The sequence below is a fragment of the Calliphora vicina genome, chromosome 5 (genome assembly GCF_958450345.1).
Source record: "Calliphora vicina chromosome 5, idCalVici1.1, whole genome shotgun sequence".
In the NCBI taxonomy this organism is placed as follows: Eukaryota; Metazoa; Arthropoda; class Insecta; order Diptera; family Calliphoridae; genus Calliphora; species Calliphora vicina.
Genome location: NC_088784.1, coordinates 66,830,676 through 66,856,926, shown reverse-complemented (window position 1 = coordinate 66,856,926; position 26,251 = coordinate 66,830,676). Strand labels below are relative to the sequence as shown.

Sequence of the window (26,251 nt, the reverse complement as noted above, 5' to 3'; positions counted from 1 at the left end):
TATCATTTTTGAATTCTTAAGGCTCTATCTATCTGTGTGATTATTTCAAATATTTTAAGAAATATTGTAAAATGCTATAGTATTCTATATCGCACTCGTTCAACAATACTGTATTAACTCAAAATTTATAAAATTTCACATTTTGCACGAAATCAACTAACAACATCAATATCTATCTACTGTACAAATTTCAACGTATTCCGATTACTCTTTCATCTCGAAAACCACATTTGAGACCATTTTCGAGATAATTAGTGACTACCTTTGTATCAACAAAAAGGTATTATTTTGAGTTAATACAAAAAATTAAATAGAAATACATTGTAAATTTTCATAAAAAAAAATATTATTTTGATTAAGCCTTTATTCAAGTCAAAAATTGTTTAATTTAAATTTGGTTGTATTTAGAGTTAATAGTGTTTTGTTGATAAAATAATCCAAACAAAATTTCGAGAAGTATCAGAAAAATGATATTAACTCAAAAAATTTATTTATTTTGCAATAATTGCAAAAATTTTAAAGAAAAACAATGTAAATATATTTTAAAATGTAACTTGTTTACTATGATATATTCGAATTTTCAAATTCTCTCAAAATGTAACTACAAACAGTTTTGAATACTCTTCAATTCAAATACGGCTTCAATTCGTATGGTACCTAATTTCCTTGCTTTTGGGTGAATCCTGCTGAATTTGCAAGCATTGTTGAGTTTGAGAAAAATTTTCATGGAGTAATGCTTCCAATGCTTGGTCTACTTTTTTGCTTGTCCTGGCCTGGGCGTTCTTGGTCTCCGTGTCAAAATCTCGACTTCTGAACCGGATAAACCCTCTCTTGCACATTGAGACCGATGGAACACATTCACCATAAGCTTCGGTGAGCAATCGGTGTGCTTCAGCGGCGTTTTTTTTGCAAATTAAAGATCTTAGAATTGTGTCTGGTCACACTAGCTTAAATAATTCCTCAATTACGTAGTTAATTTCAGAGAGTTAAGGACGAAGGCCTCAGTAGCCAGTTCCTAATTTCTAATATTAATTTGTAAATTTAATTTGCTATTAATAAATAAAAAGTTACCCACAGTGCGTTGTAGTTTTTGTTTGTAGTAAACTTGAGTAAATAAAACTAAATGTTTTTCCACAAAAAGTAAAAAGCACCTGTGTTTATGTTCGGCTCAAATATTTGCTGAGCTTTATTACGAATATTTGTTAAGATTTTATTTCCTGCTGGATAAAAAGCAAGAGAAAACGTAAGAACAACAGAAATAAAATGAAAGTTAATAAATCTTTTTATCACAGCAGAAACACATGTCCAGCTGTGTCTGAAAAGTACATAAAAATACGCTTACAGGAAAATTAACTTTAAATAAATTTCGTCATCGTTAGAAGAGTGGTTGGGGTTATTTTGTTTGTTTGTTTTATCCGATTAGCAAATTCTAATTTATCATAATTTTTCATGAATTTTCTTATTATGAATTTGAATATAATAATGAGTGGTGGCTGGTTTTGGTGTGGGGTTTTATTTAAAGCCAAACATAAATTTGTAATTAGTTGTAGGGCTCTACATTATGTGTTCGTAGAAAAGTTAATAAAAATCTAAAGAGTGGTTAAACACAGTAGGAGATCGTCTTCTGACATTAATAAATATTTAAATCTGAATGTTGCTTAAGTTTTAAATCTGCAAAAGCATATTGGTAGTCCCTGTGTGCTTGAGCTTCAGTTTAAATTTTTTCCTGAATTTTCTGGTATATTGCAATATTATGTCAATGTAAATTCCACAAAAATTTGTCTACAACAATTATAAATTTTTTGTTTATATTGCATTCCATTTCAACTTTGATTATATTTTTTAAACACATATTTTTATTTTATTAGCAAATACATATAAAAAATTTGTTCTTTTGTTGTTATGTCTGTTGGTTTTTTTATTGTTTAAAATTTATTCTTGTAAAGAATTCATTTTATTTAGATTTCATTTAATGGCTTTTTTCTTTCTGTCTCCACAGGTACCACGTCTGGATAGCTGTGAGGTTTGTTTGTGCATGGATGGTGAAATATTTTGCTGGTGGGAAAAATGTGGTAAGTAGTCATCTTCTTGTAGATTTTATTTTATTTATTTATTTTATTTCTCCCCTTTTTGTTCATTCAATTCATTCCGTGTTTCTGGGCTTCACTCATTAAAGGCACGTTTTTCAAGGTTTTGATTTTGGTTTATGATAAAATGTTTGAAACAAAAAAACCGAATGAAAAATAATTTTCCAAATACTACAGATTTTTTTGGCACAGGTTCAGTTTTCCAGTGAAAAAAAATAAGAAATTCTAAATGGAAATAATTTTAAAAGGGTTAATTTTGTGAAAAGATAGACTGGCAAATAGTCGTACATACAAGCACATTTACAAGGTAGTTTGTTTTGGGCAATAATCATTAAAACACAAGTTCATGATGTGTTTATTAAATAGCTTACATCAAATTAAATTATATTTTCTTAATTGAATTTTTGGTGGGGGAAGCTTGTTCCTTGGTTGGATCATTAGGTTAGTTTATAAAAATTACTTAGATTCTGAATAGGACACTTATCTGTCATTTATTCTCAATTAGTTATTAAACATTATAGTATAAATAACAAAGCTTTTGTTTTTTGCTTCGAAAATTTCGAATTTTGTACCAACGAAGAAGTTTTGCTTTACTTTTTATTTGCTTAAATTTATTTGTAATTTAGTTGTCTAACTAACAAAAAAAAAATCAACTCCATTCGGTTAAAGAAGCGGACCAAGGTATGGACAAATTTTAAAATTTAAATTTTGAAATGCCTATAACTCGGAAATTATAAGAGATAAATAGCACACGCAAGCATCTTTGAAATCGGAAGGGAAACAAACAAATGGCACGTATTTAAAAATTTTACATGTCGAAGGTACCGTACTTTGAGCACCCATAGCGCCGCGCCTGGAGCATTCGTAGGATCCATTTTAATAACTTAAATTCATATTCTCCTTGTCTATGTCCAACTCAAATTTTATCCCGATAGGACCAGCCGCTTAGAAATGTTAGAGTTATTTCCAAAAAATTTTCATTCTGCCCCACTGTGCAATGGCCAATACTTTGAATAAATTTATATTGCACAAATGTTTCAAACTAAAAGCTAAAATTAAAAAAAAATCCCTAATTTTTAAGTCAAATACCCAATATAAGACAATTATGAAAGTTAAAGTTATTTTCTGAGGGGGCCCTTGTAAGTTACCAAGGCCAAATGTTGCCCGATTTTTGCTATAATTTACAGTAATTACTTAGGACAAAGTTATGCAAAATTTTATGACGATTGCTGCATAATCAACATATTTATGGCTGCTCAAACAGTATTTTTCGGGGGACACTTGTATGGGGGCTAGGTGAAATCATGAACGCTATTACCTATTTTTAATACCGAAAATTCCCTATCAAAAGCGGATATTTGTGGAAATTTTGTGCCAGCTAGCTCCTATCGTGTTTTCAACAGACACACAAACGGGCAGATGGACGGACATAGCTAGATCGTCTTAGAATTTCATAAGGACCCAGAATATATATACGTTTGTTGGTTTGTGAAGAATATTTCGATGTGTTGCAAACGGAATGACAAAATCAATATATTTTTTCGACGATGGATATAAAAATTGGAGTAGTAAGGTACGATATCTTGTAGAAAAATTTTGATTGCTCCAATATACAAATTGGCTTCGTTTAGTACGAACAAAATTCCCCTAAATTAATATTGTAAGGTAGTGCTAACATACATTTAGTTTGATTTGAGGCGATTTCAAGATCAATAATTGTTCTCTGTCAACTACTTATAAACATATGCCGAATATTTAAACAAAATTTGATAACGGTTAAAGGTCGCTCATTTAATTTTGTTATATTTTTGTCATTTTTGTGCTTTTATCCAGATTTTTGTATTTTTTTGTCTTTTCTGCTTACAATATATTATTGTTTTCCAGTTCAAGAATAATTGTTGTTCCGGTTTAGAGGCATGATAAATCGAGGTTTCTCTAATTATTAAGTTTTGGCTGGCTGGCTGTCCATGTAAACCTTGTGCGCAGAGTACAGGTCGCAATTTTGAAGATATTTCGATAAAAGTTGGTAAATATAATCTTTTCGGCCCAAGGACGAAGCCTATTGAAACTGGCTGAAATCGGTCCATTATTTCACCTAGCCCCCATACAAATGACCTCTCGAAATTGGACTTTATCGGGCATAAATGTTTAATTTATATATGTATCTATACAAATTTCCCTCCAAATAAGTTTTATATATACAAAATTCATGTCACCAAATATTGTTACGATCGGTCCATAATTAGTCATAGCTCCCATATAGACCCGCTTCCGAAAATCACTTTAACGTGCTTAAATCAAGCAGTGGCAGCTAATGAATACTTTTAAAGATGACAGCTTCAAAGTAAACAACTGATTTATAATTCAGTGGTGTCAATTTAATTTTTTACTTTAATAAAAAATAACCGTACAAAATTCCAAAGTAATTAAGATTTAAACAATTATTTTGAGTAAAAATATATATGTGCTAATAATTTATGTAACTGTTATTAATTTATTTCAATATGGTTATCAGAAACTTCTCTTAATTAAGTAAAAAAAATATAGGCCCTAATTTTGTAAACCACGTCACAAAGTGATATTTATATGGAAAGCAAAAACAAAATTTAAAAAATTTTAAAAATTTGTTTTTGTTTTATATACAAATTCTTAACAGAACAAACGCACCAAAATTCAAACGTTGATTTGCCTTTCATAATTTGAAAATTTTGTATATAAAACAAAAAAAAATTTTTATATTTTGTTTTTTCTTTCCATATAAATATCACTTTGGTGACGTGATTTACAAAATTAGGGCCATATATTTTTTAAGCACTAATTTGATTTACATTTTTTATTATATTAGCAACATTATTTCTGTTTTGTAGTTGACAAAAATATAAATTATCCTAATTGGGCAGCATTAATTTTATTTTTGACAGACTGAAGTCGGAAGCCTGCTGTCTTCAATGTGTTCAATGCATAATATACATGCTAATACTTATTAGATCATATTACTAAAATCACACAATTTTACAATATTGTGAATACGAATATATGACTACGAAATTTCTTTCGACAGTATTTGTGACTTCGGGTTAATATGGGTTAAAGATGTCCAAGTAAAAAAGTATATTAGTTTTGAAATAGACTCAGCTCAATGGAGTAGAAATATTTTTGTTAATAAATGAATTTCATTTATTTTACTTGATGAGGTTTAACATTGCTGGCACAATTTTTGACCCCATATATGTATAATAGGGATAAAGAAAGAAACAATCTTAAATGAAATATTAGAAAATAGTCCACGAAATGTTTCTTAAGGAAATAGCTAAAAATAATTGTGACTAAAAAAATGTCTTGAAATCCCACAATTTCAAATTGGTCTCCACGACAAGGGTACAACCATTAATGTGCTGTTTTTCTACAGCGAATGAGCATTTTGAGTGGACATTTTACATGTATTTTGTTTTTGTTACAATAACAAAACACATGTTAAATTTCCACTCAAAGTACTCGTTTGCTATAGAAAAACAGCACATACAATTTTAATTTTTAATCCTCTTTTATTATAATTCAAATCAATTCAATCAAAATTATTCAAACATTTTATTTTATTATTTTGCAAATAAGCAATATACAATTATTTGCACTTTCAATCGAAATGCAATTCTACGAAGTTAATATTTGTTGGTTTACTTAATGGATCAATTGTTTAAAGTATTGTATTATTATGTTTTTTCATTATCTTTAGAATTGTTATTTGAAGTATTTTCTGCGAAAGACAGTATGAAAGATAAAACTTGCATGTTTTACCAAAAACCACAGGGCGTGTGGTATGTATGTGTTTTCTATTTGAATTTCTATTACATTTTTCATCTGAAAACACATTTTCATATATGGGGCATTTCACGTCAAGTGAACCAACTTTTGAAATCGATGTCTTCCGATCGCGATGAAATTTGCACCAATGTTAGTTCTATTGGATAGTAATTCGGACACCATTTTTCAACAAGATCGGTCAAGAACTCTCTGAGTTATAGGAGGTCAAAATTTGACATTTTGGCCAAACAGGTGTTTTTTATTATCCATATAACTTATTACCTATTGTTCTTAGCAAAATGTGTCCCAAATAGTTTAGATAGATTTATGCAATCTTTCGAAAAAAAAATTAAAAAAATTTAATAAAATATTTTTGACTTTTTTTTTCAAAATGGGCCCTTTTTATTTTTTTTAAGAAAGCTTAGGTCTTTTCCTAAGCGACCTATATGGTCGCTTAGTGGGATGCGAGTGGGATATCTATCAAAAAAAATATTTTGTAACTCAAGATTTAAATTTTTTTAATTTTTTTGCAAAATCAAAAACTTTGTTGACTTTTTTTAAAAAAATGGACCCATTTTTTATTTTTTTTTTTTTGCTCAGAAGAAAGCTTATGTGTTTTCCTTTAACACCCTTTTTGTCACTTAGTGGGATGCGAGTGGGATATCTATAAAAAAAATGTTTTGTAACTCAAGACATACAATTTTTTACTTTTTTTTGAAAAATCAAAAACCTTTTTGACTTTTTTTTCCAAAATGGACTCTTTTTTATTAATTTTTTTTTCTCAAAAAAAAGCTTAGGTCTTTTCCTTTAAAACCTTTTTGGTCGCTTAGTGGGATGCGAGTGGGATATCTATCAAAATAAATGTTTTGTAACTCAAGACAAAGGTTTTTAAATTTGCGCTATTTTAATTTTTTTCATATTTGTGTGTAAACCTTAAAAATTAAACTTACTCAGAGAAACTAGACACATTAGCCTTTCCGATGGTATGTAACATACCCAACTAAAATTTCATAGCCTCGATACTGTAATACCCATAATATGTTAACCTCAGGAATAAAAATCACTTTTTTTCTATGGAAATGTTGAATAATTTAATTTTGTTATTTATTTGTAATAATAATTAATTTAATATATAAAAATAATAATAATAAAAAGATGAATAATTTAGTAAAATTTAATCTTAATCACAATAGATCAATTTATATAATAACTATTTTTACACTTAATTTATGAAGTTTTTAAATTTTCAAATATCCATACTTTTATCCTCCTTATTTGTCACCTTTATTAGCTGCTTTTTTTTTGTCAATCCTTTCTTGGCGTTATTAGATTCAGCTACTGATTTCGCTGCTGGCTTCTTTTGTGGCTTTGGAAAGAAATCGCATTGAGTAGATGCAGAAAACTTTTTTAATTTGAGTCTTCCATCGACAAGCGGTATGAAAGCATGGTATTGAGCAGTGCCATCGATTGTTACCGCAGCATCGAATCTGCTCTTTAGTGTTTTCAATGTTTCCTCATGATCCTCTTTGCTACTAAAAACTATTTTAGTTTCTTTACAATAATTCTTTGCCCAATGGAATAAAGCAGTCGCATCTAAGATGCGATCTTGATGAGAGCACTGGAGGCTGTACTTCGCTGCATTTCTTTTGAGGTTTGCTCCAATACCATCACATGCTCCTTTACCATGAGCAGTAGGATGAAAATGCCACTCAGCTGGCATTCCAAAATCTTTTTCATGAGCTGTAAGATTTGCGAAGCTACTTTTGTTTTTAAAATGTTGACGAGCTCCGTCCGAAACGTAGTATACCTTTTCTGCTGTAAATTTTGATTTTAGATAATTTAGTATTATCTTCTGGTACTCATAAACTGCAACGGTGTCATGTTTTAAATCGTCGGATATGATTGCCATACTTTTGTGTTCCAGGTTTTCTTCTTTCATGTAGTAAATAACTACTGTGAATATAGTTGCTTGGTCGTTATTGAAGTGGAATGCTTGTATGGAATCCTGAAGAACATATTTATAGTTCTCTGCGAAATCAAATGAAATAATGAATTCACCAGACTTCAAATGTGTTTTCAAGTCCTTGAAGAATGACCACTGCTCTTTTACTAAAAAGTCATGGGTTCTCAAATTTAGCAATCCTCTACACAGTTCTTCCACAAAATCATCCACATTTAAAATTATGGTTTTCAGTGTGCATCTTTCAGTCTGAAGCCAAGATTCAAATTTTAACTCCTCAATACATTCTCGATCAAAAGAGTTGATTAAATTTTCTTTGATGGATGTGGTTTCCGGGCAATTCGAACATTCACCTAAGTGGCAAGAAGTTGTAGCATTAGGGCACATAGTCAATTTAAGGCAATCGCGGTAATGGTGTAAATCTTCTGATGAATTATCTTTTAAGTAATTTAAGTTGATTTCCTTCAACATCAATTTAACATTTTCATGGTAAATACAAACACATACTGTGTGAGTTCCGCTGCTTCCTGCCAAAACGCAATGTTTTGGCCTCAGTTGTGTAAATTTTGTGAATCCAATTTTGAAATCCTCGTATTCAGATTGAAATGTTGCGAATAATTCATTCAGGTTACAGAGAACCATTCTCTTCGGCATTTGAACTTTCGTGCCATCGATTCGTACAGACATCCAGTCTTTCATCCCTGGCATCAGGCGACTCATATCATCTCGCTGATAAAACTGAGTTATTAGAGATTTAGTATCGCACTCCAAAGTTTTTCCCTTCTTTTTGTTTGGGAGTGTGAGAATCCCATGCTCAGCAACCAATTGTTTAGCAATTCTTGCTTTTCGTTGAGACGTTCCAAACTCAGTCATTGTTTTTGCAGAACTCCATGTTCTTGGAGCAAGCGTGAGAAGTTGAATTCTTTCAGCTTCACTCTGTGACGTTTTGTATTTCTCTTTTATTTGTTCAAGTTTTTTAAGATCATATAGGTAGTACGTTTTAATGAATGAATCTAAAATCTTTTATTAGGGTCAAGAAGGGCTTACATACTAAAGTACCTAGTTTAACCAAATGTTACAAATAATAATAAAAATAAACCACCATATAAATAACCTACCTGTCAACTTCTACCTCTCCCACTTCTTAAAGTCAAATGTCATAAAATAATAAATAAACTGGTACTTCGGAGAAGGGCCATAAAATATTTCCACTTGATTCCAAAAATGTGTTTCTGGGGCACCTGATATTTTAACAATGAAAATCACGTGCGCTGAAAACTACCTCTAGGATTGACTAAAAAAGCCGCAAGATACAAAACTCAGACAAATTTTTGGGGGTGGAAAATTAATAGCGGTCGGCCTCATATTGCACCCCTCCAGTGGCTATTATCGGTCAGTTGTTGTGGTTTTTATTTTTAAGGTTTTAGAAACACTTACACGCAAATATGAAAAAAATCAATTTAAAAACATTTGTCTTGAGTTACAAAACATTTATTTTGATAGATATCCCACTCGCATCCCACTAAGCGACCAAAAAGGTTTTAAAGGAAAAGACCTAAGCTTTCTTTTGAGAAAAAAAAATTAATAAAAAAAGAGTCCATTTTGGAAAAAAAAAAGTCAAAAAGGTTTTTGATTTTTCAAAAAAAAGTAAAAAAGTGTATGTCTTGAGTTACAAAACATTTTTTTTATAAAAAAAGAGTCCACTCGCATCCCACTAAGCGACAAAAAGGGTGTTAAAGGAAAACACATAAGCTTTCTTCTGAGCAAAAAAAAAAATTAAAAAATGGGTCAATTTTTTTAAAAAAAGTCAACAAAGTTTTTGATTTTGCAAAAAAATTCAAAAATTTTAAATCTTGAGTTACAAAATATTTTTTTTGATAGATATCCCACTCGCATCCCACTAAGCGACCATATAGGTCGCTTAGGAAAAGACCTAAGCTTTCTTAAAAAAAAATAAAAAAAAAAAATAAAAAGGGCCCATTTTGAAAAAAAAAGTCAAAAATATTTTTGATTTAAAAAAAAAAAATCAAAAATATTTTATTAAATTTTTTTAATTTTTTTTTTCGAAAGATTGCATAAATAGCTATCTAAACTATTTGGGACACATTTTGCTAAGAACAATAGGTAATAAGTTATATGGATAAAAAAAAACACCTGTTTGGCCAAAATGTCAAATTTTGACCTCCTATAACTCAGAGAGTTCTTGACCGATCTTGTTGAAAAATGGTGTCCGAATTACTATCCAATAGAACTAACATTGGTGCAAATTTCATCGCGATCGGAAGACATCGATTTCAAAAGTTTGTTCACTTGACGTGAAATGCCCCATATGTACATATCGTCACATGAAATGTAAAGGGGGTAACAATCAAAAAATTAAAAATTGAGTTTTTAATGGACATTGGTACAGCGCACACGTCTTAACCTTCTATTTTTAAAAATTACGACTTTAGTCGTGGCTGTCCATGAAACCTTGTGCGCAAAGTACAGATCACAATTTTGAAGATATTTCGATAAAATTTGGCACATATAATTTTTTCGGCCCAAGGGGTAAATTTAATCCCAAGGGGTAAAAAAACATTGTGTGGCTATTTAATTCTGTGGTCGTTGTACGTTTTGAATAAATAAAGAGTTGTTACAATTTTTAAACTACTAAACGGCTTTTATTTGCAATCAAAAGTATCCGGTTTATTTAAAGGAAATAAACAAACGTTTTGAAAAGGTTAAAACGTAACAATATATAAATTAAACATTTATGACCGATAAAGTCCAATATCGAGAGGACATTTGTATGGGGGATAGGTGAAATAATGGACCGATTTCAGCCAGTTTCAATAGGCTTTGTCCTTGGGCCGAAAAAGTAAAAAAGTACCAAATTTTATCAAAATATCTTCAAAATTGCGACCTGTACTCTGCGCACAAGGTTTACATGGACAGCCAGCCAACCAGCCAGACGGACGGACATCGGTTAATCGACTCAGAAAGTTCTAAGTCGATTGGTATACTTTAAGGTGGGTGTTAGACCAATATTTTTGGGCGTTACAAACATCTGCACAAACGCTATACCCTCCCCACTTGACATGCCCTTAAAAAATAGATTTGCTTTGGATGGGTCTTATTTTGTTCATTAGCAGCTAAAACTAACTACTGCAAAATTTAAGTGAAATCGGATAACTAGAACATTTGCCGGAAATCGATTGAATGTTGTAAAATTGGGTAAATAATGGTACTTTTTCCGATATCTTAAAGATACTAAAGATTTCCGAGCAATATAAATTATGGATCCAAAAATAAACGATTTTTTTTCAGAAAATAGTTGATTTTTGCTGTTTTTTGGGCGAAAAGGTGACTTAACTCTTTTTTATTTAAAAAAAACTTTCTATTTTTTTCTGAAAGATATATTTACGGAGAACATTTTGATATACATAAATAATATGTCGCCCCTACGCCCTTCGGAATTTGACCTATTTCTTATCAAAAGTTCAAATTTGAGCCACATGTTCTAAAATCTCAAAGCTGGGATCAGAAAACAAAAAACAGCTTTGGAAACCTTGATGTATTCCCTATTTATCGCCAAAGTATTTTCCCAGCCACGAGGGAAATGTGGACCCTATAGGCAAAATTGTAAAAAATACCATTTTTTCGCTCCAATTTTTAGGAATTGCGGGATTGCCTTTGATCTTTTGTCATGTTTTTTACACCTTGTTATTTAGAATAAAAAACATAAAAAACGTTAAAAATTTCATTGAGTTTCGTTAATAAATAAAGATTTTATTACATATTCATTGAAATTAAACTAAAATTTATATCAAAATTTTAACAGGAACAATTTGATTCACATTTATTCCGGGATATATTGTTTTGTTTAGATAAGTTAATTTTTGGTCTTACAAAAAAAATTTCAAGTCAATATCTCAATTAGATTATAAAATAAGCACACACAAGCATGATCTAGCCTAGAGCTTTTCAAAAATATTAAAATCTTTGCAATCGGATGGGAAACAAATTTTACATGTCGAAGGTACCCTATTTTGAGCCCCCATATCGACGACCCTGGAGCATTTGTATGGCCGATTTTGATAACTTGAACTCGAATTCTCCTTGGCTACGCCCACGTAGAATTTTATACCGATCGGACCTGCCGTTTAGAAATGCCAGATTTATTTCCAAAAAATTTCGATTCTGTGTCCGTAGCGCCCAAATAACTTAAATACATGATTCATACATCAATATATCCCCTATAGACCCAGTTCTGTTGATATTTAAAATCAATTTTTGGGCAACAAATTAGGAAAAAAAAGAGGACAACCTCGATTTTTGACCTATTTTTGATCTATATCTAGATTAGATCCATATTGTCATTAATATAGACAATATGAATATCTAATGATATATATTTCAAAGTCCTTGGCAACGACGTATATAACGTCATAATAAGTCGGACCTACAATGGGTGAAAATCAGAAAAAATATTTTTTTAACCCGATTTTTTTCCCCCCAAAAAAATTTTTTATCATGAAATCATAACTTTTTCACAAAAAATAAAAATTTAATTAAAAAAAAAAAAATTTTGCATAAAATTTTTTCACTAAAAAATTAAAAAAAAAATATTTTACGTTAAAATATTTAAAATTTTTTTTAAAATATAACTTGGGGAAGGATATAAAATATTCGGCACAGCCGAATATTGCTCTCTTCCTTGTTTTTAAATAATAAAGTTAATTTAGATATAACCAACAAAACAAATTCTTAAGAGAACAATATTTAAACAACTTAATTTAATTAACTTTTATAAATTCATATCATTTGTTTGATTTATTTTTCACTATTTCGGTAACGGCATTTTTGATGTACAACATTTGCAGTTAAATTGTTTCATTCGTTCTCTACATCCTCTCCAAATAAATACCAATTTTTGAATGTTTTTGTTTTCCTGTTTTCCTGTTTATCTTTAATTTTTATTTACTGACCGAACTGTAATTGAACTAATTTCCGTGTTAACAATTGCAGATAAAAAATCCGCAAAAGCTTCAACAACATATGATGACTATTCAACGCCCTTTGAAGAATCATCCACAACACGCATGCAATTAAATCCGAAAACCACATATAAAACGACTTTAAAGCCAATGAAAAAACCAAAAACCAATGAGGACTACAAATATGATGATGATGATTCGGCTGAAATACGAGAAATGCAACAGGAATATGAAGGCCTGAAGGAGGAACTGATGCGGAAAGAGCACGTACAGGAGCAACATAAAATACATCATAATAAACAAATGGTGAAGAAGAAAATCTATCAGCAACAAGAGGAGGAAAAACATAATAAGAAAATTAAGGAACAGAATAAACGGAAGCAGGAAGAACAACAGCAGCGGCACAAGCAACAGCAGCAACATAAAACGAACGAACATTTCGAACAACATCATCATGCACACAATCACAACAACAACATGAACAATAATCACGATTACGGCTCTAGTGGCTCCAGCAGTAAAATACTTAATTTTCCAGAAAATCTACCTTCGGTTTTATACTACGATTATAAAACGGAAGAACATCATCAACATCAGCACCAACATCATGAACAACATTTAAAACATCAAAAGCAAAAACAAGAGCAGAAACTACTTTTACAGCAACATGAAAAAGAGCTTAAGCATCGACAACAACAGCAAAAGCAACAACAGCAGCATCATGTTAATCGCCATCACGAATATGGTCAAGACTTCAACACGTACAGCAGCACAGCAGATAAAACAATAGCATCGGGAGAGGTGGAGGCAGGAAGAGGCGGCAGTAGAGCTGGAGATAAAGCAAAACTTCATCACGGCGGACCATCAACAACATTTAAGTATTTTAGCAACGGAAATGAAAACATTTACAATGGCGATTTACAAACAGACAGTGACATTTTACCAGAGCCACCAACAAAAAAGCCCAAATTTTCAACATCAATTACAGACATAACAGCAACAACAGTAAAAACAACAGGAATTCCAATATCACGACTTCAGCGTTTGTCCACTTCAATGATGCCAACAACAGTTGGAGCAATAACAAAATCAACAGCAACAACAACAAAAACACTGACAAATACATCTCCAACAGCATCAATCCCTTTAAAGGTAAATGTACCATTTTATCTTGTTTGTATTTGACACACTCACACAGCAACTCATCTACCCACCCACACGTGTACAATTTCACACATTGCCACATACAATCAGAAGGACGTAAAGCGTTCAAAATCACAGTTCAGACAATTATTAATCGGATAAAAGGAAATTTTATTTTCTTGAAACTCAACATTACACCTTTTATAATTGAAAATGAGATCAGAAAAGACCAATTGGAATTGAGATTTTTCATTTGTTATTCAGAAAACACCAATTGAAAATAAGATTTTTAATTTCAAATTCGGAAAAGAACAATTGAAATTGAGAATTTTCATTTGAAATTCCGAAAACACCAATTGAAAAAATTGATTTTTATTTTTAAATTCGGAAAAGAACAATTGATAATGAAAATTTTCATTTTAAATTGGGAAAAGAATAATTGAGAATGAGAATTTTCATTTAAAATTCCTAAAAGAACAAAAATTTAGAATTGTTACTTTAAACTCAGAGAAGCTCAATTGAAAATAAGATTTTTTGTTTGAAATTCAGAAAATTTCTGATTTTTAAATATTTTGTAATTCTTTAAAACTTTAAATTAAATATTACTCTTAAAATTCTCATTTTAATTTATGTTTTTCTCATTTTCAATTGTTCTTTTCTGAATTTCAAATGAAAATTTTTATTTTCAATTAGGAATTTCTGAATTTCAAAATGAAAAATCTCATTTTTAATTAAAATTTTCTGAATTTCAAACGAAAAATCTTATTTTCAATTGAGCTTCTCTGAATTTAAACTAAAAGTTCTAAATTTCCATTGTTATTTTCCGAATTTCAAATGAAAATTTTCATTACTAATTGATTTTTTATAAATATCAAATGAAAAATCTAATTTAAAATTGAGCTTTTCTGAATATCAAATGAAAAATCTCATTTACAATTGATTTTTTCCTAATTACTGATGAAAATGGTGTAGATAGATTTCAGAAATAATAAAATATGAGGGAGACTATAGTGAAGACAAGCCCTATCAGTAATACCATGCACGTCTCAGCAGTTTTAAAAGTAACCTTTTCTAAACTTCGTTTTAACTGGGTTGGATTAGCATGATATTTTACATTAAGCATTTGACCGACTCGCTGCTCATGTAAACAATGAAATTCATTTATAGTGGATGTAAATGGCAGTTTAAATTTCAGTTTTTTTTGTATATTTTTATGGATTCTGGACCTAGAGTAATAATAACAATTTTGAAACAGATTAATTGCACCTACATTTAAATGTTATTGGGATCAAAATATATATAGTGGTCCGAACAAAGATTTTCATATATTTTGATCCGAAATTGTTTAATAATTCAACATGTGTTTTTATACATAAGTCAACTATTAGCAATAACTGTGGAAAATATCGGTTTTCTATGTTTCCTTGTATTTGAAAAATCGGAAGGACATTTTGTTTTAAAATATTTTTTGGCCATTTTCAACACCAAACATTTTTGATCGTTCTATGCCCTATTGTTGTAAAGTTATTCTCGAAAGCGAATCTGATGTGGGAGCTATTGTAACGTGCAGTTACAAAAGTCAATATATCAACATAACATAATTAATCAGGGCATACTTAGAAAGGTGACTGCATCACTACAACAATACAAAACCAACAGGTACTTTGTTTTTGTTAAAAAGTAGGTGAACTGTCAAAGTTGCCTGTTGTTGTTTTTGCTTTTGGGTTTGTTGTATTTTTCGCCACAACAAGAACAATCAGCTGTTTCATCGCAGTCACCTTTCTAAGTTTGTCCTGATAATTAATACTAATACAATTGGGGGATTCAAACGGTCTACTATTAGGTCGTATTGTCGCAATGTCATAAAATATTTTTTTAGTTTAAACAAATTTTTGTTTGGTTTTAAACATAAAAGTTATAAACTAATAAGACTTTTTGAGCTATGTTTATTGGTTTGTGATAAAATAACACTTTTTTTTGTTTGCAGAACAACAAGAATTTGTTTGAACTAAATTTTTTTTTACGATATTCTGACAATACGACGTAATAGGAGACCGTTTGAATCCCCCAAATATATGTATATTATTATATTGTTATTAATAATTCCCAAATAGTTTATGTGAATTTTAATATAAGACATACATATATTTTTATTAATCGTTTAAATGCTTTGAATTTAATATTGTTTTTATGATTACGAAATACAAAGTGAAGAGATTATTTTCAATTTGATATATTGCGACTAGTCTCAATTGAAAATTATTGCGACTACGGAGGGTTAAAATCCGTATTTAGCCCACCGAAAGCCAAAGCATTTATCTCGTAGAATTCTACTTATTAGATAGACATAGTCAATAAGTTGTAGTTAGCCGAAGAATTTATCTCCTCGGATGGTATACATTACTATATTTACAAATAATTAGTCGTTAGCTGACCGAGAAACGAACTATTTATCTCGTCAGATCATACTCAGTAGAATATCCTTGGGTTGCATCCGTTGCATTTACTTTATAACAAGTCGTTAGCCGACCGAGAGCCGAAGCGCTTATCTCGTCGAATCCTCTATTTGAAGCTTCGCACTGTGGTTCCATATCAAAATCTAGGTGGACAAAATTATTTGGCTCTCTTTTTATTGGCAAGCTATATAATATTCTTAGAAGAAAAAAATATCAGTATATTTGAGATCCAAGTTTAAAGGACTATAACAGGAAAATTGAGAGCCCCATAAATATAAGATATACACATAATAAAAGCCAATATCAATGTTTATCTATGTTTTGAAGTATGAACTTCTATATGGTAAAACAGTTGATATATATGTAATTTAGTAAAGCAGTAAAATATTAAAAAAAATTAACAAAAATATGATTCAAATTTTTTGAACTTCTGGCGCTTCTGTCGAGAAAACGAAATGTCCAATTGAAAAATCCATTTGTATTGGAGGAGGGAGATTGTCAGCTTCCGAAAAAACTTCGTTTTTCCAAATTCTGAAGATACCGATTTTTTATAATTTTGTCTACCTAGATTTTGATTTGGAACCACAGTGCTTTGTCCATTATCAAACATATCCCATAGATACAAGACAGTTCTGTGTTAAATAAGATGTCATATGAAGCATAGAGATTAAGCATACACCGGATCGTGCAACTGATCTGTGTAACTTTTTATTTCGATATCGATTTTTTCAAGAAATTCATTTTGGTTAATGTGTTTTTAGGAAGAAGTATATACATATATGCGATCCATGGCCAATTATGCCCCTATCATCATAAAATTAGGTTCGGAGATTTTTATGTATTTGTGGATTATTGATGTGGAATTTCCAACAGATTATGAAATTTAGAAGAGATTTATGGGTATTTAAATGATTTTCGAAAAAAAACCTAATGAAATTTGGTCCGATATTCACAAAATCCATAAGATGGAATATTAAGGCCCTAATTAAATATTTGTTTTTGTTTACTCAAAGTGATGGCCATTGTTAGCTATGACCTTTTCCCATCTTCCTGGCAACATTTGGATTCCGAGACAAAAGGACTGCTCATATATTGATGCCAAGAACGAATCAAGACATTATCGAATACTCTGCTCCAAAGTGGCTTCACTCCCAGAGAGAGCGTTCTGCATCGATCGAAACAAATATTAGTCGGACGGGGCATGGTCTGGACTATAATGCGGATGATTCAAAACTTCTCAACTACTAAATTCTAAATACTTTATAACAAGTATTGGAACATGTGGCCGATCGTTGTCATGGTGGAATATTACGGTTTTCCGGCTAATGTTCGCTTCAAACCAATCAATTGTGTTCAGTCCAGGTTTCATATTATGACTTAGCGTATAGAAACTTAATATTTAATAGTTGTACATAGTTTTGATTTATCATATGATTTATCTTCCGACCATTCACCCGTAATAGTCACCTATTATGGGAAAAATATACCAAAATCTCCTGAAAATATTCCGTTTTACAAAACAAATTGGCTTAAATACAGGAAGTTCATTAGTAGCCATATCCACACAAATCCAAATATACAGTGTGAGGGAGAGATAAACGAATGCGTCAATGACATCACGTCATTAACTACTTCGGCTCTGGATCATTCAAGGATCGAGATCCCTAGAAAGCCATAAATGCATATTTCCAATTCAGATATTGAACGATTGCTTCTCGAAAAGAGAAAGCTTAGAAGAGAGTGGCAACAAAATAGATCACCTGCTGCAAAGCAGAGGCTGTCCATTGCTACTAGAAAACTGAAGAGAGCCATTTGTTTAGAAGAGGATCGCAGAAACAGAAGATACATTGAGAGTTTGACGAATACTAAACATACGAACTATTCTCTTTGGAAAGCCACACGTAACATCAAACCACCCGTAGCACACTGTGGTAAATCACAAATCTAGCTGGACAAAATTAAAAAATAAATGTCTGGCAACATTCTTTCTGATCATTTAATGAGCTTCTCATTACAATAGGGAACTGTAATTCATGTTTTGTTTTTTTGGTTTTTAGCTCCGATTAGGAAAAACTAAGCTTTAAAGTCAGTTGTTGTCAACAGGTACATTAAGATTTCAATGAGAAGTGTATTTTTTGTGTGACTTTGGTTTATGATTCAAAAGGCTACGGTGATTTTATTGTCATAATTTTTTTATATTATTATTAAGCTCTATTTCAAGGAAATATGCAACAATTTTCATTTAATTATTTCCATTGTAACTATTAAAAAAAACTATTTTTTGTAAGAAGATCAGAAATTGGAAAAAATAAAATATTTCCTTTTTTCAAGTAGAGTTATAGCTGTTTATTCCGCATAGTTCCGCTGTAAAACTATATTTGGGTTAATCTGTCAAGTGTTCACTTTAAGGTAAATCAAAAACATCTTGCGCATTTTTGCGACCGCCATACATTTTTTTTTCACTTTTCCAGTATGACCTACACAAAGAAAAAATAAAATATTTCTTTTTTTCAAGTAGAGTTAAAGCTGTTTATTCCGCATAGTTCCGATGTAAAACTATATTTGAGTTAATCTTTCAAGTGTTCACTTCAAGGTAAATCAAAAACATCTTGCGCATTCTTGCGACCGCCATACATTTTTTTCACTTTTCCAGTATGACTTCTACTTTTTCACGAAAGAAAATTTTTGAAGAATGGGTAAAAACTCCCAAAATACATTGCGAAAAAAAAGTTGGTTTTTTGTAATCGTTTATATATTTGAACTCATTTTTTATATGATTCATAAGTGAACCCAACGTGATTTATTAATTTTGTCCAGTTAGATTTGCGATCTACCACACTTTGCGTAGAGGGAAAAACTCCGTTGAGAAAAGCTGACGGTAATTGTGCAAAAAATGCTAAGGACAAAGCATTAATTTTTGCCGTGCACCTACGTAATGTATTTAATCCAAATCCACCCAACAATGATTTTGTACTGGAAAATCCTCCTGTTCATGAGACAGCGGATGATCATATCAGAGTAAGTCCCGAGGACGTTCGAAAAGTTATCACAAACAACATAAATACAAAAAAATCTCCAGGGTATGACAACATTACGCCATCCATTACTAAAAACCTACCGAATATAGCTATAATCGTGCTATCTGTATAGTTTTCTGCGATCATTAGACTAGACGTTTTCCCAACAAATTGGAAAATTACTCAGATCATAATGATACCTAAACCAGGAAAATATTTAACAATGCCGTCTTCATACAGACCTATAAGTCTACTGCCAAGCATATCAAAGTTATTTGAGAAAATATTGCAATGTAAAATTATGCCATACTTAAATAACCAATAATTGAAACACAAAAAATAACAAAAATGTGTTTTCAATTACGAAAATTATCTATTCAATTATTTTTGTATTTGAAATTCAACCAATAACGAAAATTGTATATTCAATTGTCAAAATAATCAAATTCAAAACTCAAAATTCAATAGAAAATATCAAGAAATTTTGTTTTTGAGCAAATGAATACTTGATTTAATTATGAAATAATTGAAACCAGTTCAATATGTGATAAATATTTGAATTGAAATGGTTTAAGAAATAGTTTTTTCTGTGAAATAACATAAACATTCTACAGACAGATACTGTTATATACCTTGGTATTCACTTGGATATTGGCGTCGTCATATAGAAGCAAAGAGACTTAACATGAAGTTAAGAGCCTCTAGCCTTCACTGGTTACTCAATCACCATTCTAAATTAAGCCTTGACTATAAAGTCATCCTGTATAAATGTGTTCTAAAACCAATCTGGACATATGGAATCCAATTGATGGGAACGGCCAGTAATTCCAGTATTGAACTTATACAGAGGGCCCAATCAAGAATTTTTAGGACAATGACAGGTGCACCATGGTACATAAGAAATGAGAACATCCACAGAGACCTACAAGTACCGTTAGTTAAAGATGAATTCAAGAATGTCCGTGAGAAATACATCATGAAATTACGGAACCACCCGAACACGCTTGCAAGACATCTCACACAGACCCAAACAAGATCAATGCTTCGTAGAGTCGATCTACCACCCCACTAAGATGTGGCCCATATGTACATCAAAGCTCCCGTCAGAGAGCATTTAGTTTTAATTTTATTACTTATTTTCAGGCCTAAGCAAGGCAGATTCGATAAATAAATAAACGTTAAAAAAAATATTTATAATTGCGATTAAAATATAAACGTTTGCAGTAGAAAAATTATGGTTGAAACTAAATTAAAATAAAAATTATATGTTTTTGACAACAATATGCTGTTACCAAGAAAATAGTATAGTTGTCGTAATCATGTCGAATCATGTCCATTATTAAAATGGAGCCTACAAATGATCCAGGGGCGGTGCTCAAAATAGCGTATCTTCGACATGTAAAATTTTTAAAAACGTGCCATTTTTTGTTTCTCATCCGATTTAAAAATGCCAGATTAATTTCTAAAAAATTTTTATTTTGCTCCACTATGCATCGCAAAACGATTAATATTTATAATATTCGAATGCCATGCTGCTTATAAAATGTCAAGATTTTATCTATTGGACTTTGTAAAATAAATCGTATAAAAATAATATTAAAATTTCTTTGTTTTTGTAGGGTTCTATATGCTCCATTTTTAATCGTTAACTGTTGCTATCAAATATTGCAATTGAATAAAGGTGGAACAACCAATTGATGGCATAATCATCAATGTTCAGATGTTGACACATTTCTTTTAACTACGATTTAAGTTGATTTAACTGAAATTGTATGTTGATTCTCTGCTCTCTGGCTTTTAGCCTGAATAAACTGTACTATACAGTAGTAATATTTATTATGGTTGTTTGTTTATTACTCTTTTTGGAAACATATTTCGGTTTAAGTGATGTTTTAATAAAACCCTTAAATAAATTGTCAAATTGGAAAAAAGGAAAGATTTGTGGAAAATTACGAAAAATAAAATAACAACTGTGCAGCATGAATAGTGAAAACAATAAAAGGTAGGCGGCACAAAGTAAAAAAAATCAAAGTTAATACATTCGGTTAAAAGAATGCGATTGAATAATTTGTTGTAAATTTTTTATGTACAATAGAGCGGTCCTTATATAGGATGCCTTTGATGTTCGGTGTCCTCAAGGTCATAAATAGTTTTCCCTTATCTTACCAAATACTGAAAATGTGAGCAAAATTGTATAAGGTTTCGAGATGATTATTTATAAAATAGACACATGTTTGGACATCGTTACAAATTTATAGCAAACGAAAAAAATTAAGGTCCTCTTTTTTTAACACAAATTCCATATTTCTATACTCACAAATTCCCGCACAAAAAAAGTTTAATATAAAAATAAATCACATTTAAACATTACTTGCCATAGCTCCCACATAAGGCCCACTTCTGAAAATCGCTCACGAAAAAAGATATTTAAATTCTAAAAGTAAAATGATTTGCTCATAAAGTCAGTGTAGGTTACTATATGGTCTTGCTTGACCGACTATACTTTTTTACTTATTTTATATTATGTTGGGCAGATTATAAAAAAAAAATCAAAATGATTTACATTTGTACTCTCACAACCTTGTAGATATACAAACACATACAATACAAAAATCAAAATCAATTGCTTTTTTAAAAGTCCAAAGTCAAGCTCTTAATTCCCTTTCTACGATAGTGGTTATTATAAAATGGAAAAATACAAAACTAATCCATTCATTTCAAATGTAGTTTAGTCAATATAATATTAAAACAATTTAAAAAGGAAAAAATAATCGAGGAAAATACTGAAAAGAATGATAGGGAAAAAAGGGAATAAATTCGACATTGAAAACACGTGCTGTTGTAAAATCCTTTTAACCTTTTATTGATTTTTTAGCTCTAAACGGAACAGCTGAACTTTGGGATTTTGTTTTTATTCATTTTATTTGTGTGATTTAATAACGTAGACATAATTCAAATATTATGGATACTTACAAAAAGGAATCAAAGCATATTTAAAGTAGCTCAAATATAAGTTAAAAAAATAAAAAAATAAACGAAAATAGATAATAGGCAAAGTGAAAAAAATAGGATTTACCAAGAAAACATTTAAATATTTAAGTATTTTAGAACATTTTAAAAAGTATGAACATTATTATTGACGGCTTAAAATGTACACGTGTTGCCCTATATAGCGCATACAAAATAATGGCAATAAATATGTGTCCACAAGAGCGCTGCACAGTGGTATATATTGTAAATATCCGTATCAAACATTATTTTAATTAAGAAAGAGTGTTATAGTCGGATATGACGTATCTTACCACCGAATCTTGTGTGTTTTGCACAAATTATGTTTAAAATTTTTTAACGATTTAACCATTTGTGGCAAATTTTCGTTTTCTAAGTGTCCTCGAATATTAATTGTATTTAAACTACGGAAGGACATTTTGTTCAAAAATTTGTTGGTTTGACCAATCTCTCCCATTTTTAACACCTAACATTACTGATCGTAGCTAGGTCGTCTTAGAATTTTATTAGAATCCAAAATATATATACATTAGGGTGGGTCGATTTTTTTCAAGAAAAATCGTATACAGAAACGCATTCTACGGAAAATTATAATAAATTTTCCCCAAGAAATCGTAGGTCTAAAATCAAAGCCTATCTTGCGCATTTCGTCTTTTATCCAATGATATTTCAGTATACATATATATTTTTTTAGACCTATAGTTTCTTGAGGAAACTTTCTTAGAATTTTCCGTAGATTGCGTTTCTGTTATACGATTTTTTTACTTTTTGATCGTCAATACAAATCGACACTGCCTAATATACATACACATACATATGAAATCTCCTCGTCTAGCACTACCTCAAGGTAAATTCTCTGCGACATGTTAAGTTTTCCCTAATTAATTTTCCACGTAAAAAACATAAGGTATATCAATGAATAGGTTATTTTTTTTTTCATAAATATGTATAACTTTAGACAATTTCATAAATCAAAAAGCTTTTTATTGAGTTCTTGCGAAGATAAAATTTTTTTATGAATATTTTTAATGAAATTTTGCACTTATATAGATTTTTCTATTGAAAATGGTAAGCAAAAACAAATTTTAAAATTTGTTAACATAAATCCAGAAATTCCCAAAAATGTTTTGAAAAATCCAAAAAATGGTATTTTATTTGTTTGGCTATAATATACAAACCAGGGACGCACAGTAGCCCTGGATAGTTTTTCATAGGCCAAAACTCTGTAACCTTTAAACCGATGGAGGTATTTTAGATTTTTGTTTTTATGATAGACAGATATTGTTGTTGAGAAATTTAAAGCTCTTAATTTTTGACAACATTTAGCTTATATGAAAGTTATAAGCTGATAAAAACATGTAAGAAAGTATGTTCGGTCAAGCCCGATCATATAATACCCAACACTATAATTTTTTTCGTGAATGATTTTCGGAAGAGTTCATTATATGGGAGCTATGACTTATTATGGACCGATCGCCATGAGAGTAGGTCTTGTGATTTATGTCTATATGAAAGCTATTTCTGTTGAATTCTATGTTTTTATCAACATTTTTAAGAGATATATGCTCATTAAACTGATTTTCGGAAGAGGACCTTATATGGAAGCTATGACTAATTATGTATGATCACCATGAAATTAGGTCGTCTGATTTATGTCTATATGAAAGTTATTTGTGTTGAATTTTTTGTGTATACCAACATTTTTAAGAGATTTATGCTCATTAAAGTAATTTTCGGCAGAGGGCTTTATATGGGAGCTATGACTAATTATAGACCGATGGCCATGAAATTTCATCATCTGATTTATTTCTATATTAAACTTATTTTTGTTGAATTTTGTGTAGCTACCCACATTTGTAAGAGATTTATGCTCGTTTAAGTGATTTTCGGAGAGGGCCTTATATGGAAGCTGTGACAAATTATGGACCGATCATCATAAAATTAGGTGACATGATTTCCGTATATATAAAACTTATTTGGAGCGAAATTTGTGTAGATAACTATATGAATTAAACATTTATCGCGGATAAGGTCCAATTTCGGGAAGACTTTTGTAAGGGGGCTAGGTGAAATAATACATCGATTTCAGCCAGTTTCAATACGCTTCGTCTTCGGGTCGAAACAATTTCATATACCAAATTTTATCGCAATGTCTTGAAAAGTTTACAATGAACAGGTAAAATAAAAATTTAAAAAAATTTGGGAGTAATTTCATTCAAATAAAAAAAGTGTTCAACAAACAGGTCATAACAGGTCAAAAAGTATATATGGGATTAAAGAGGACACTTTGTCCTTTCTCCTGGTAGTAAAATTTGTTTAACGCCTTTTGACCCTAAGGACTTATCTTCCACTGAATTTAAAAATTGACTAAAATATAGTACCTGAGAAAAAATTTAATAACACAGCAGATGTAAATGGTTTAGTGACACATCATACCAGTTCTTAAAGACTATTATCCTACCAATATAAAAAATCATCCAGTTATCGATAATCGTTTGCGAGTAATGACAATTACTTCTGATCAAATTTACAAAACTCTAATTTTTTATAAAATAATATAAAATATTTGACTTTTACAGCATACCACGCACACAATTGACAATATTTGTATATAATTTGTTGGCTACCTTAGTTCCAGTGTGTTTACTAATGAATGTGCATTAAAATTTTTGAAATCGGAGTTAACAAAAAGTTAGACTTTTGGGTTATCGGAAGCCTTTACAAAATAATTAAAAACATATTGGGACATCTTAGATGGGTTACTATATTTTTATATGCCATTTGAGAATTTTTGCTGTAAATTCGAATTTTATATAAAAATACACAGAAAAAACTATTTCTTAAACCGTTTCAATTCAAATATTTGTCACATATTGAACTGGTTTCAATTATTTCATAATTAAATCAAGTATTCATTTGCTCAAAAACAAAATTTCTTTATATTTTCTATTGAATTTTGAGTTTTGAATTTGATTATTTTGACAATTGAATATACAATTTTCGTTATTGATTGAATTTCAAATACAAAAATTATTGAATAGATAATTTTCGTAATTGAAAACACATTTTTTTTATTTTTTGTGTTTCAATTACGAAAATTATCTATTCAATAATTCTTGTATTTGAAATTCAACCAATAACGAAAATTGTATATTGAATTGTCAAAACAATCAAATTCAAAACACAAAATTCAATAGAAAATATAAAGAAATTTTGTTTTTGAGCAAATGAATACTTGATTTAATTATGAAATAATTGAAACCAGTTCAATATGGGATGAATGTTTGAATTGAAATATAATTTTTTCTGTGTATGCATCTTATGTACGGGCCTCTAAAATATTTGTTGTAAAGTTAGCTTATCAAAAAGTATAAATTCCTTATACATCTTTATAGAACTTTTTTAAATAACTTAAAAACAATAAAGTTACCTTTTTCCAAAAAAACTAGCGCCATTTTTTAATTTTCTAAATTCAAATATATATAATATTGGATTCAGTCATCATTTTTAAACAATTCTTTTTTTATTTGACACACACGTTTGTTGTTAGTAGACTAAAGAAAAAATTGATAAAATCGGGAAATATTTGGACCTTTTATCATAAAACTGGAGTAGGATTAGTAAAATCTTGAGAATTTAATTTTTAAATGCGAATATCTCCTAAGGTGTAAGAGATATTTGATAGCTACGACGAGATTTTACATATGTAAGTTTTTTGAAATCGGTTCACAAACTAAGAAATGTAATCGTTTTAAAAACTCAACATACCCGAGGTGTCCTACTTAAATTCTACAACACT

General features: G+C 30.2%; 1 protein-coding gene across 1 annotated transcript in view; it reads left to right on the top strand.

Moving 5' to 3' along the window:
* The window catches only part of LOC135961339 (probable WRKY transcription factor protein 1), a 63,923-nt gene that overhangs the window by 15,893 nt on the left and 21,779 nt on the right, over positions 1-26,251 (top strand). The window contains exons 3-4 of the mRNA XM_065512835.1: positions 2,000-2,072; positions 12,859-13,979. Of these exons, the coding sequence (XP_065368907.1) occupies positions 2,000-2,072; positions 12,859-13,979 (1,194 nt within the window). The remainder of the gene's footprint in view (positions 1-1,999; positions 2,073-12,858; positions 13,980-26,251) is intronic.